Consider the following 12,964-nt stretch of genomic DNA (forward strand, 5'->3'; position numbering starts at 1 on the left):
ATTGTATAAGATCTACTACTGTCCTCATTGTTGCCAATATGGTAATTTTCTTCATCACCACATAGGATGCCCTCTGTAGTCATATCTTCCATACTTTCCAAATGTATTATATAACTACCTTAACACTAATCTATATATAACTATTTATGATCCAAAGAGAATCTCAGTGCCCACATGAATGTTTAGGGACACATTTTATACCCTTTTCACATTAAGAAGAAGCGCTTCCTGCACACTCCTTGCTCAAATTACATGGATTTTCTTTAAGATTAGGGCACACATTGTAACAGCAGCATATAATTTTCCTGCACAATAATTCCTTTCCAGATGAAAGGTATCCTATAATATCATCAGCATCAACAGGAATAGACACCTGATTTTCAGCTAGACAAAGCTTATACATTTGCTGGGTTTATTCTCTGTAAACAGCAATTTTCACATACAGAATAGCTGCAAGCAAATTTGAAAACAACCTGGCAACTCATTTTTGACCCTAAAAACACTGGACCAAAAAGGAAATGAAAATTGTAGTGACAGGAGAAAAAAAAAAAGATGGTGTAAAATTTCACTCACAGAACTTATTTCTGTTATTCTAGATTTATTTTCCAACTTTTAATCTAGCACATAGTCATAACCAATATATAATGATCAATGACTTTCATGGAGCGCAAAAACTGAGTGGGTTGCTTGATAAATAGCAGTAAAACCCAAACCATCTTAATGCATTTATGATTTTATATTATTCAAACTAAAATGCATCAGTCTATGGAAAAAAAATGGTTGTAGTTAAAACTGTATTTCAAAACTGTGAACATGAATATCAAAGGACTACAGACCAAATTCAGGCTGCCTTTTTCCACAAAGTTAGCTAACAGAGCAGTTTTTGAACCCTGCTTTCACCATACCTGCAGAGTTTACTCTCTGCAAGCCTTCTATGGGAAGGAGGCTCTACATGGACAGAACGTATGCTCATATTAACACTTTTTTTGGTGCAACTTTTCCGGATGCTTTTCTCTGCCACAAAAACAACTTGATTTGACTCTACCTAACCCAAAATAATGATTTGCATCTAAAATTTGTAAAATTTGTAAAACTACAGCCTTTTGTAAACCAGAAACCTAAACAGTATAAATTCTATCAGGTTGCCAATTCTCACAATACTTGATGTTTTTCTTATGACTTCAGGAGCTGGGTCTGTGTCAGTGAGAATCTCAGCATTTAAAAAAGAAGTTTCTAGTCTTCATGGTTGCAGGGAAAAGTTTGAAAACATGAACCCACGACATTCAAAATCCAGAAGGCAAACAAAAACCTAACATTTATTATTTTTAAAATCTCATAATTTTTAAACCAATCTCAGTGTTTTCTGGTGCCTGACTCATAATTCTGGAATATTTGAAGAAGGTAATGTTACTGCATATGTTTTATTATCCAGAAACTATATCATGACATGTTTCAGTTAAACACATTTTCATAGTCTTAAACTCCAGTAATAAAAATTAATAAAGTAAAAATAATGAAAAAAATTCTAATAAATCATTTGAGTCACTCAAAAATACTGACTGCAATATGGATATCCAAGTACCATTTCATTGTTTAGTTGTGAAACAACATTCACTGTTTATTGAATTACGTTAAGGAAAATAAGTTACATTTTAGAAATTAATTAGTTCTTTTAAGTGAGTTTACCCAGGAGAGTCAATTGTAGTAAATATACAATACAACCCTGTTTGCTTGCCTTTCTATTACTCTGACATTAAGGTCAGACCTAACCCTACACATCACATACTGCAAAATGTAAAGAAAATCCCATTTCCAACGACATATGGCAAGATCTTTAATTCTTCATAACCTAAAAGGTTTACATCTCTCTGTTCATTCAGAATGCTAAAGTTAAATATGTGCAATTATAAGGGAAATAGTATATGGCAAAAAATACAAGTATTAAGCAGCAGGGATTATTTGAAGATGACAAAAAGAAAAGTATGGACTGTGATATTTGCTATGTTCCAGAACATTTTCATAGCAAGATTTCCAAAATGTAAACAATTGCATCCTCTATTATGCCTGATGCTAGTGACCATTTGTCATTAGAGCTATGACAATTACAGAATTATGATAGAATCAACTTCAACTGGTATTTTAGCCACTGGCTGGCTCATAATTTCCTGGATTATAGAATAATTAACAGTGTTCAACAATTCTTAAAATAACACGAGGTTAAATGTTGCATTCTTATACAGATAACAAAATTTGTCCTATCCCATTACTTGACAGAAAATTTCTGAGTGAGGAACTGCTCTTCCTTCACCTGCCACTCTAGCTTCTGAGCAGGATTTGATTCTGCTACTCTACTATATTCCTACCACCTCCCTATGGAGAGATGTAGCTGGGGTGTCTGTGTGTGGTTCTGTCCCCTGCCCAAACCAATACTTCCAATGGAAGGTTTGGAAAACCATAACTGGTATCTGCAATGAACAAGAGGTAGATAAGTTTTTGAAATTGTATCTTCCCTCAATAAGCAGTGGAGCCACGTTACTTCCAGTACACTTTCACACCCAGGCCTGGTCTACACTGCCACTGGCGGTCGACAGGAGATACGCAAGCTACATAATGTAACTTGCGTATCTCCCATTGATTTACTTATGTTGCCATACCCCAGCGTCTCCACAATGCTGCATCGATGGGAGATGCCCTCTGGTCGACGCAGCCTTACTCCTTTTGGGGGAGGGGCCAGGAGGGGGATGGATTAATGGGCAGTTCCAGGATCGACTGAGTGAGTCTCCAGAGCCCTCTCATTCGATCCGGCTGCATTGATCCGTGCAGCCCCAGCAGTGTAGACAAACCCCCAGTGAAGGTAATTTGGAAGGAATGCAAATTAATTATTTGTATTACCATAGTAATACCCCATCATGCTAGGCACTGTACAAACACAGAACAAAAAGATTGACCCTGCTGTAAAGAGCTTACTATCGAAGTATAAGACAAGAGACAACAGATGGATACAGACAAACAAAGGAGTTCAAGGAAACAATGAGGCAACAGCAGTAGCAAATGAAATTTGCCTCCGAGAATAAAGTAACCAGCCATACTTTCAAAAAATGAAAGTTGCCAGAATTAACCAGCACTAAATAAGAGTACCTTTTATTCGTCCGTCACTGAAATGGAGAGCAGACATTTCAGTTTTCAAAAACATTGGTTAACATTAGGCCCCTCACACATCTTCCATAATTTTCCACAGTTAAATTGACTTCTTGAAATATAAGCATTTTAGCAATTTGCTTATCCCCAGGTTAGAAAAACTATAATGGAAATATATAGATAATTATTTTAATTTAAATAAAGTTAGTGTTTCAGCCATTCTGATACTAAGATGTTATGGAATAGACTTACCTAACATAACTTCTGTGCTGTTATAACCTCATGAATTTTTACCTATTTCTCTAAATAAATGCATACGGTGATGTTAAAGGTCAGTTTTCAAAAGTGGAGAAAGACAAGGAAATCTGAAGTCAAAGTTACTATTCTAACCAAATTTATTTTATTGTACCTAAGTATAGTAAACATCTGTCAAGAGTTATATATAATTTGCATTCCATCATTATACCCAGTGTAGTAAAAAGTAAAAGCCTAACAGACGCTTGTACCCTTCCTAAATATAAGGTCAGGATAACAGTGTAATAAATAAAAATGTTTTAAACAAACCATCAGATACAACGTAAAGGTGGTAACTCACCACATCAGCGGGGTACTACATAACTTATTTGTATCAATGTATAAAAAAGGGTCTCAGAATGTGTCCAGCTGAGTGGGGAACGAAAAGTCCCACCATTTACTGAGCTGGTCCATTGTCAGGGGGCATCTATCGCCTACTGTAACTGAAGACATTGATCCGGGGAGCTGGCACCATGCTTCACTGGCAATACACCTGGCTGGCTGCCTTTGTTACTAAATCTGGGTCTGTAAATTTACTGGACAGTTCAATCAAAGTCTGCTGTACTGGCTACCTGGCCAAAGCCAGTGCAGCATACAAAGAGAATACACACGCAACCAACACCTAACAACACTGGTGACTCAAATTTTTATCAATTCTAATTACATTTTTTAAATAAAAAGGTAATAACTTGTTTATTTAAATGCTTAACTCTTTTGTTTACCTGTTTGTTTTTTAAACCGCATTGCTTTAATAACTATGCTCTTAATGTTCTTTTGTATAGTTATAAATATAATTCTCTCTCCATTCTTTACTTGTAAATTTGTCATGTATGTTGTCCTGAGCTGTATGTTGTGTATGTCACATAACTATTTTTTTTGCTTTTCATTTTGTTGCACCAGAAATCAATTTTATATATATTTTTAAATATAAGTGGTACCACGCTATTTTAATATTATGGTTAGGATATAACTATCATCAAACCAATTTTTTTTGCAGTCCTCAAAAAGGCCTCATTTATAAAATATGGACATATATTTTTGCCTCAACCAATAATGAAACTGCAAACAACAACAGCAACTGCCATATTTATGCAAACTAAAAATACAGGTTCCAGTTCTGCAGAAACTCACATTTATTTCAGTATTTCTGAGGGAAACCGTGCCAGAATTAGGATGACTGTTTTACACCAAAACCCATAGTTCTCTCTTTCTATCCAATTACTGAAAACTAACAAGATGTTTATGCAAAAAGAAGAGTCTTCCTTTTTTTCCAATATACCTGCTTCTCATGCTTGATTTATTCAATGACACAATAATCCAGTGTTTGTGACTTTATAATGGGTTCCCTGGTAGCGAACCATAATGGCCCAAACACTGATTGAAATGTGACAGAATAAAGTTAATCATACAGGAGGGTAGGATTTTAAAAGAAAAAAAAAGATTTGTAAATTTGAAGAGAATTATTTTTTTTCCATTTTTATCCACATGATGAACCAAATCCAACCAAATATTGGTACATTCCCAGACTGCCTGCAGGGACTGGATGTGTGGGGAGGGGAGAAGGGAGAGGGGAATAGATAATGTGTTTTTAAGGGATGGGGGTGGGGAGAGAAAGCAACCACATTTTCTGGCGTCATAAGAAAATCATAAGCTCTGGTGCTCTACTTCATAGTTTACCTACCTACATTCATTGACAAAATTATAACACTCATTACACTTGGTTCTATTTATACAAAATGTATAAATTGAAAACTGTAGTTATTAGTTTATTTTTGCATTATTTAAATAAGATAAAATATACTTACTAATAATGCCAGCTTTTGATATTTCTGTTTCAGTTCTGTCAGGGTATCTGAAGGCTCTGCACCCAGAATTCTATACAAGTCTTTTCGTGGTATGTGTTCAAAGGCCATCATCTGACTAGCTAGGAAACGGCTTTTTTTGAGATCTGCTTAACAAAACAAATAAAATATTGTAATGATAATTTACAGAGTGCATTTAAAAAAGAATTAAGTGTGAGCAACTTGAAACATGATAAAATACGGGATCATGGGAGAATGAGACTCCAACCCTCAATCCCATCCTCACAATGCCAGCAAAGGGTCACATGCTACAATGCAGACAACTGTTTAACACATGCAGCCAAATGGGATTTATTACTTAAAACCAAAGAGGCAGATTTACCTGTCGCTGATGGATTTATTCTGTTTCTAAGGACATCATGCCTAGTTTGTTCCCTATCTCCTCCCCTTTCTCTTGTTCCACCATTTTTCCTTCCTCATACTAACTACTTTGCTATAGAAATACAGAAAAAAGATAGTTTAAGCAGATTGGCGTGAGAATGAAATGTGGAACATATCACCTGGCCTCTGTGTCTTCTGCACTATTTCTGCTGTTTTGTTCCCCTCTGTTGCACAGAGAAGCACAGAATTTCACATTATAACCTCAACAATGTAAACAACTAAAACTAAATATATAGCTTTGAAATTTGGGTTGATTGAACTTGTTTATGCTGTTTTAACTCTGTTTCTACAGTACAATACAGGAAAACTGACTGGAAAACACAATATACCCTTTCAAATTGTTCATGTACTCAAGTCAAAAGCACATTTAGCTCTGTTACAAGAACACTACAAAAGTCTTTTTAAATAAAAAAAAAATCTTGTAGCTGTGTTTGGTAGCATCATTGCCATTTTAGTTATACAAACATTTTCTTATAAACCAATAGTTTCATGTTTTATTTTCACTTTTTTTAAAATCACGAAGCAGCCTCCAACTCAATATATGAGAAGTCAATTCAAATATTTCTTCTTCGAGCTAAAGCATATAAAAATACCTGTAATAGTCAAAAATACAGTCATTTTCATAATTCTACAATTACAAAAGGTTCCTCACCCAACCAATGCCATTTGCTATTAGCAATTCACTTACTCCTAAGAATTATTTTGCAAAGTTAAAAGGGCCTGAGTTTACCTTTGTGTGAATTATTTTTAACCTACAATTTTTACAAGTAACATATTCTTGCTATGCTATAGTAAGACTATACTTAAAAGAATAAAGAACAAAATATTTTTCAGTTTATTTAATACATTCTACTGTGTATGTAGGCAATTAAACCTCAATCCAGCAATGAGATCCATGCTGGCAAGTCAGCCTGTGTGCATCACACTGCAGGGTCAGAGTCATAATTACCCTTTCCAGTTGTGAGGGTTTTTCACAGAGCAACTGGAAAAATAAATATTTATTTTAAAATTTAGAAAAATGTGCTTGTAAAATGAGAAAAAGTAGCAACAGACTCTGGAGCAGCTGTTCTCCCTGAAAGTACATTTAACTAGTTTTTTTAAACTGGCTCAAATTTCAGGTTGATGCTCCTTAAGGAAACATCAAATATTAAAACTGAATTTTAATGGTAATGCATAAAAAGTTATAGTGAGAAGTCTAAACACATTTAAGATCCAAGCCTACAACCAGCTCCTTGCTAGCACAGACATCCATATGGAACTCACTGCAACATCAGGACCATTGTCAGGAATCTTTCAACTAAGTGGGATTTCAGCTATGATAATACACAAATATTTTACAGGACCACCCATACTTATAACATTTTAATATGGAAATGTTGATGAGAGAAAGGAAAGGGGACCTCCCACTCTAAAGTTTAAACAAAACTTTTGAGTATTGTAAAAAACATCTTCCGATCACAGCCACTAAATTTGAGCACTCTACACATTCTTAAGGTGGAAGGGAAGAAAGAAGTTAAACTCCTAAGAAGGTACCATAAAAAGTAAAATATATATTAAAGAGCGATATTGCAGGCTGTACTTTCAGGGTAAATTGTATGTAATGGGAAAAATAATATCTTATCTTTTACACAACACCTGTCACTGTGAAAAATTCCAAAACGTTTTTCAAGCTAGAGCACAGATGCACGAAAACAGAAGGGATTGCTTGTGAGAGAAAGCCCTCATTTCTCCCCTCTGAGATAACATAAGCTGAAACATTTTTGGCCTGGGCTAAAGGGTGCAGCTACACTGGCAATAACAAATCGTGCTCTGGCACGTACCAGAGTCTAACGCAGCCAGGAAACAAAGCACGTGGGTTGCTCCACAGGAGCCGCTATTCAGGAACCAACTGAACGACATGAAGCAAGGAGGCACAAGGCGCTCATACAGCGCACTAAGAGCATCCACGCAGGAAGTTCCTCCAGAGTAACTCACGCCCCCTGTCTTCAGCAGGGAAGGGCTGTACGTCACCTTGTGTTTAATAAACCCTGACTCGTCTACACGTAAAGCGCAGTACCTAATCCTCCCTCCTCCCCCGCGCAGACAAGGCCGTGGCAGGTTTCCAGGCAAGCCAGGTTACAAGTCCAGCCGCCTGCTCCTCACTAGGTGAGCCTCAGGGAGCCCGGACCGAGCCTGGCGCCAAACCTGCTGCAGCCCCGAGCTTTCAAACACGAGGCTCCCTAGTCCCTGGGTGGGGGGAGCGGGTCTCAACCTGACGCCGCTAACCCCTGGGTGGCGGAGGGGGAGCTGTCAGCCAGGGAGAGAGGCGCGGTCACCCCTCGGCAGAGCCCAGCCCAGCCTTACCTCTGCAGCCAGCAGCGCCGCGGCGCCGGCCGGGCCATAAGCAGCGGGAAGCACGATTGACTTCAGGCAGCCGCTTCCCAGCCCGGCTAGGCCGGCCCGGCGTGCCGGCAATAGCCTCTGGAAGGAAGGAAGCGCGCGGCTCTCAGCCGGGCCCCCCTGCCGGGCAGCGCGCGCCTGGTCCGAACCCAGCCGGCTGGAGGCGGATGTTTCTGCCCGGGCGCTAGTGACGAGGGCACCACCCGGAAGCGGAGCCCTGCCTGGGCTGACGCTGTCTCCATGGCGACCAAGAAAGCTTCCGATCGGCCAGAACTGCTGCAACGCCCAGTAAGTAACTGGGACCCCCGCCCCGCCGGGGGGGAGGGGCGGCCGGAGACCCCCCCCCCCCAACACTTCTCGAGGCGGCCAGAGCTCCCCTGTCAAACTGTCTCTCTGGCTACACCCACGGACACCCGCCAGAGCCGGGAGCCCCGCGGCTCAACACTCTCCCCTCTTCCCCCCCCCCCCCCGGCTCCTGTCTGCCCCACACCAGAGGGCACCTGGCCTAAAACCCTCTGGCATCCCCAGAAACTTACCTCTCCCTCCTGCCCGAGCCTCCCTCCCTGCCTGCCCCTAGAAACCTCCCCCCTCCCCCCAAAGTATTATGGAAAAAGTGTGTGAGGGGGGACTTATCATAATGGTAGGTCTGCCAAGGTGAAATTCAATCAAGACAAGTGCAAAGTACTTCACTTAGGAAGGAAAAATGAAATGCACAATTATACACTGGGGAATAACTACCTGAGCAGTCATACTACTGAAAAAGATCTGGGGGTTACAGTGGATAACAAACTGAATAGGAGTCAACAATGTGATGCAGTTGACTCCTAAGGCTAATACCATTCTGGAGTGTATTAACATGAGTGTCATATGTAAGACACTCTAGGTAATTGCCCTGCTCTACTCTGCAGTGGTGAGGCACTAGCTGGAGTATTGTGTCCAAGTCTGGGAGTCACACTTTAAGAGATGGACAAATTGGAGAGAGTCCAGAAGATAGCAACAAAAATGATAAAAAGTTTAGAAAACCCTGAGGTATAAAGTTAAAAAAAACCTGGGTATATTTAATCTTGATAAAAGAAGACTGAAGGGGAACCTGATAACAATCTTCAAATATGTTATGGGCTGTTATAAAGAGAATGGTGATCAATTGTTCTCTATGTCTACTGAAGGTAGGACAAGTAGTAATGGGCTTAATCTGCAGCAAGAGAGGTTTAGGTTAGATATTAGAAAAAACTTTCTAACTATAAGGGTAATTAAGCCCTGGAATAGGCTTCCAAGGGAGGTTGTGGAATCCACTTTATTGGAGTTTTTAAGAACAGGTTGAACAAACCCCTATCAGGAATGGTCTAGGTTTACTTGATCCTGCCTCAGTGCTGGGGGGCTGGTCTAAATGACCTCTTGATGTCCCTTCCAGCCCTACATTTCTATTATTCTATTATAATCTGGAAGTAAAATTGTCATAAAACACTGCTTAAAATGCACCCCTCAACAATCCAACTTAATTTTAAATTTTGTTTTGGTGAGGTCTGCAACCTCTCACCACACTTCCCCCCTTATACTTTTGTACTGCCCTTCTCCCTGTCCCCCAGTTCCCTCTGGAGTGGTAGATCTCTTTACAGAGCCTAAACTGCCTGTTCTCTCAGTCAAGCCACCACAGTAAAGTGCTGCAAGATTAGATTTTAGATTAGAAGGTTGGGCCTGCTGGCTCAGCCAGATTCTTATTAGACAAAGGCAAAAAGAGAGGTAGGAGGAATAAAGTAAGGATGGAAATGAAGACACGGGGTTGAGATTGGGAGAGCAGGATCCTTAAAGTCACTTCTTATGACTTGCTCACCACACGGCCTGAAAATGGTGATTTCTTCTGGTTCCCTCTCCCTATCTGAGCAGATAAGAACATCTTTTAGTATCAGAAAAAAGATGCACCTGCCTCAGTGGTAAATCCCTGTGCCCCAGGATGTGGTGGTAGCTGTGCTAGTGATGATGCTTCAGTCTCCTTGCCAAACTCAGAGCTTACTGCCATTCTCTAGCTGAGCAAGGTAGCCAGAGTACTTTCTATTCCTTAGAAAGTAAATGGCCAAAAAGAGATGGCATCCTCATTTAAATAAACAACAAGAGTTCATAAGTTAAGTCTAGAACTGTTTTCAGTGTTGGGCACCACACTTTAAGAAAGATGTGAACAAATTGGACAGAGTCCAGAGGAGAGCAAAAAATAAATAAGAGATTTAGAAAGTGTGGTCCATGAGGACAAGTTGAAGGAATTGGACATCTTTAGTCTAAGAAGAGAAGGCTAAGGTGGGTTGTGATAACAGTCTTCAAGTATTTAAAAGGTTTTTATAAAGAAGATGGTGATCATTGTTTTCCATGGCCTCCAACGGTAGGACAAGAAGTAATCCGCTTAGTTTGCAGAAAGGGAGATTCAGGTTGAATATTAGGGGGAAAATAATTATAAACCTAGTTAAGCACTGGAACAACTTACCTAGGGAGTTTGTGGAATCCCTGTTTTTGGATATTTTTAAGAACAGGTTAGAAAAACACCTATCAAAGATGGTCAAGGTGTACTTCATCCAGCCTCAGAACAAGGGATGGACTACTAGATGACATCTTGAGGTCCCTTTCCATTTAACATTTATATGATTCTAAGCCAGGATGTGAAGCCATTGTGGGAAGGAGAGATATTGTGAAGAGCTGGTATATGGCCATTGGGGACATGGTGTCCTGTGATCATTAATGTCGGGGGGAGGGTTAGTCAGATTGTCAGGACACCCAGGACAGTGCAGTCTTGGCCTAGTCACATAATGTAAAGCATACAGTATAGATGCAAATAGGTATTTTTCCCATGTAACAATCATCTGACCTACAAGCTTATTCTGGGATCTAAGAGTCAAGATGAGTTCCTTCTGTCGTAGGCATTGTTGTCTATAAAAAGGCTTTTGTGAGGTACAATTCTGTCCCTTTTTTTCCTGTGTAATAGAGAGAAAAACTGGCCCTATAAGAAGAACTTGTCATGCAGTGCATGAATAGGTGCAATACAAGACACAAATGTCCTGCAAATGCAATTTAGGAAACAATTGTTTTGATGATGTATGAGCCACAACATAATCCAGATCCCTCTCTCAGTAGTGTTGGTTTCTGCAGTGCTAACCTGAGTAAAAAAAGTAAACATTTTTTCACTAAAGTCACTGTATCTTTTATTAAACAGTCACTTTTCAGAGCAGAATTATATTGTAAATATAGATTTAAAGTTTCTGTATAACATATATACGCAAGACAAGGGATTTCTCTGTTGAGACGAAATCATGCAAATGTGGTCTCCTGGGTTACATCGCTGTGCCTACACAAAGTTCAGTTAAATTCAATCCATCCAGGTGTATGGATCAGTTTGCAGGATCTAGCCATTAGACTCCAATCCTGCAAGCTGTTTCACATAGGATTTGCCCATATAGAGTTCACTGCAGGATTGGATCCTAAATCTGGCAGCTCTTTTAGTTCAAACCCAGATGACCAGAGATTTAAGACAGAAATTATGAGAGCTTGCTGTCCAAGAATGGGTTTACTTGTCATAATTTATTGAATATATTATTACAGAAAATAAAGTGTAAAACAGATGCCTTTCTCTTATGAATTAATTCAGGAAGAAATATGGTACTTTTAGTAAAAACGAAGGCAGTATTTTTTATAGATTTTTAAAATAACATTATTTCATGGATTACAGAAGAGGATATGTGTACTCTGAGGCAAGATAGGTTTAAACTTTGTTGCAAGGTCCCTAATTTCAAGGACACTCCATTGCTGATTTCCGTGTAATTCCAGTCAAATTAAAAATAGGGGTTTGAGGATTTTAATTGAATTAAGCCAAAAATGAATAGTACAATCCACTCTGTTTCTTGTTATTTAATGTGACATTAAATTAATTTTATTTCATGTTGCCTCCACATTTTTTGTTAGATTTTTGGTTGACAGCTCATAATTGCATTATAGAAACTGTTTCTGGGAAGCATTGGATTTTGACTGTTGGATAGGGAACATTTTGAGTTTTTGGAACCAATGTGGGTTTGGGAGGTGATTTAAGTTTTTGGCACACGGAAGACAGTTGATGTTTTTGACAATGGGAAATTAATCTCTTCTTTTCCTCTGTTCCTTGAGGGAATAGTTGGAAATCACTTGAAAATTTTGGGGGTCTTGAGCAGATAGATTATTAGGAAATTTGAACCATATTCCTCATTGCCCTTCCCAATATCCACCACTGCATCCAACAACTATTTGTAATATAATCACGTTAGCTGGGTGTTTCTGAGAAAATCTCAAACTACATTTGCTACAATAGGAGTGGAGGGTACTAAACAGGTTGTAGGATTGTGCAAGTAGAGATACTGTTTCAGTCTATGTGTTTGCAGATTTAAGAAGACACCATTACATCACTTTGCATTTAGTTCACATTTGGAGCGTTTTCCTCTCAGCTATGAGGCATAAAAATGCAACTTCAAAGTCTGTTGTATATACTGTTATACATTGAGGAATTGTTAGAGATTGCTGTCTGGTAAAAATATAGGTAGTTTGAGTTAATCTAGGATAAACCAGATCCTTGCTGAAGTTGTCTTAATATTTTTTGGTTAAAACAATTAGTATTTTTAATAGAGAGATTATCTTTAAGATTGTGACTTTTTATTATGCTGCATTGTGATACAAGTGTAGTAGAATATTTTTAAGGCTATGGGTTTGCAATCTACTTAAAATGCAGAAATTTATTGAATTCAATGTTTGTGTATTTTTGAGCCAATAAAAGATATGTACAAATGATGTACTTTGCCATTTTCATTTACATTCTTCACAACCAGATGAGAATTCTAAAATATTCCAAGTATCCTTACATTTTTATCTTTTGTAAATAGCCTGCATTTTGCAAGGTGCAATTT

The 12,964-nt window shown here is 38.7% G+C and overlaps 2 protein-coding genes across 6 annotated transcripts in view; one reads left to right on the forward strand and one right to left on the reverse strand.

The window, feature by feature from the left end:
- The window catches only part of DNAJC24 (DnaJ heat shock protein family (Hsp40) member C24), a 62,192-nt gene extending 53,947 nt beyond the window's left edge, over positions 1–8,245 (reverse strand). The window contains exons 1-2 of one of the 5 annotated variants that reach the window (XM_067532083.1): positions 8,019–8,245; positions 5,238–5,380 (exon numbers count right to left, since the gene is read on the reverse strand). In XM_067532083.1, coding sequence (XP_067388184.1) covers positions 5,238–5,348 — 111 coding nt within the window. In that variant the 5' untranslated portion in view covers positions 5,349–5,380; positions 8,019–8,245. Of the gene's footprint in view, positions 1–5,237; positions 5,384–5,616; positions 5,695–8,018 lie in introns of those variants that run through there. The other 4 variants (XM_067532084.1, XM_067532087.1, XM_067532086.1 and 1 more) reach the window with 4 other exon arrangements.
- Positions 7,573–12,964, forward strand: part of DCDC1 (doublecortin domain containing 1) — a 383,998-nt gene continuing 378,606 nt past the window's right edge. The window contains exons 1-2 of the mRNA XM_067532113.1: positions 7,573–7,640; positions 8,147–8,342. Coding sequence (XP_067388214.1) covers positions 7,573–7,640; positions 8,147–8,342 — 264 coding nt within the window. The remainder of the gene's footprint in view (positions 7,641–8,146; positions 8,343–12,964) is intronic.

Source organism: Emydura macquarii, unplaced genomic scaffold (assembly GCF_026122565.2).
Source record: "Emydura macquarii macquarii isolate MOO-44397 ecotype Brisbane River unplaced genomic scaffold, CSIRO-AGI_Emac_v2 contig_3240, whole genome shotgun sequence".
Taxonomy (NCBI): domain Eukaryota; kingdom Metazoa; phylum Chordata; order Testudines; family Chelidae; genus Emydura; species Emydura macquarii.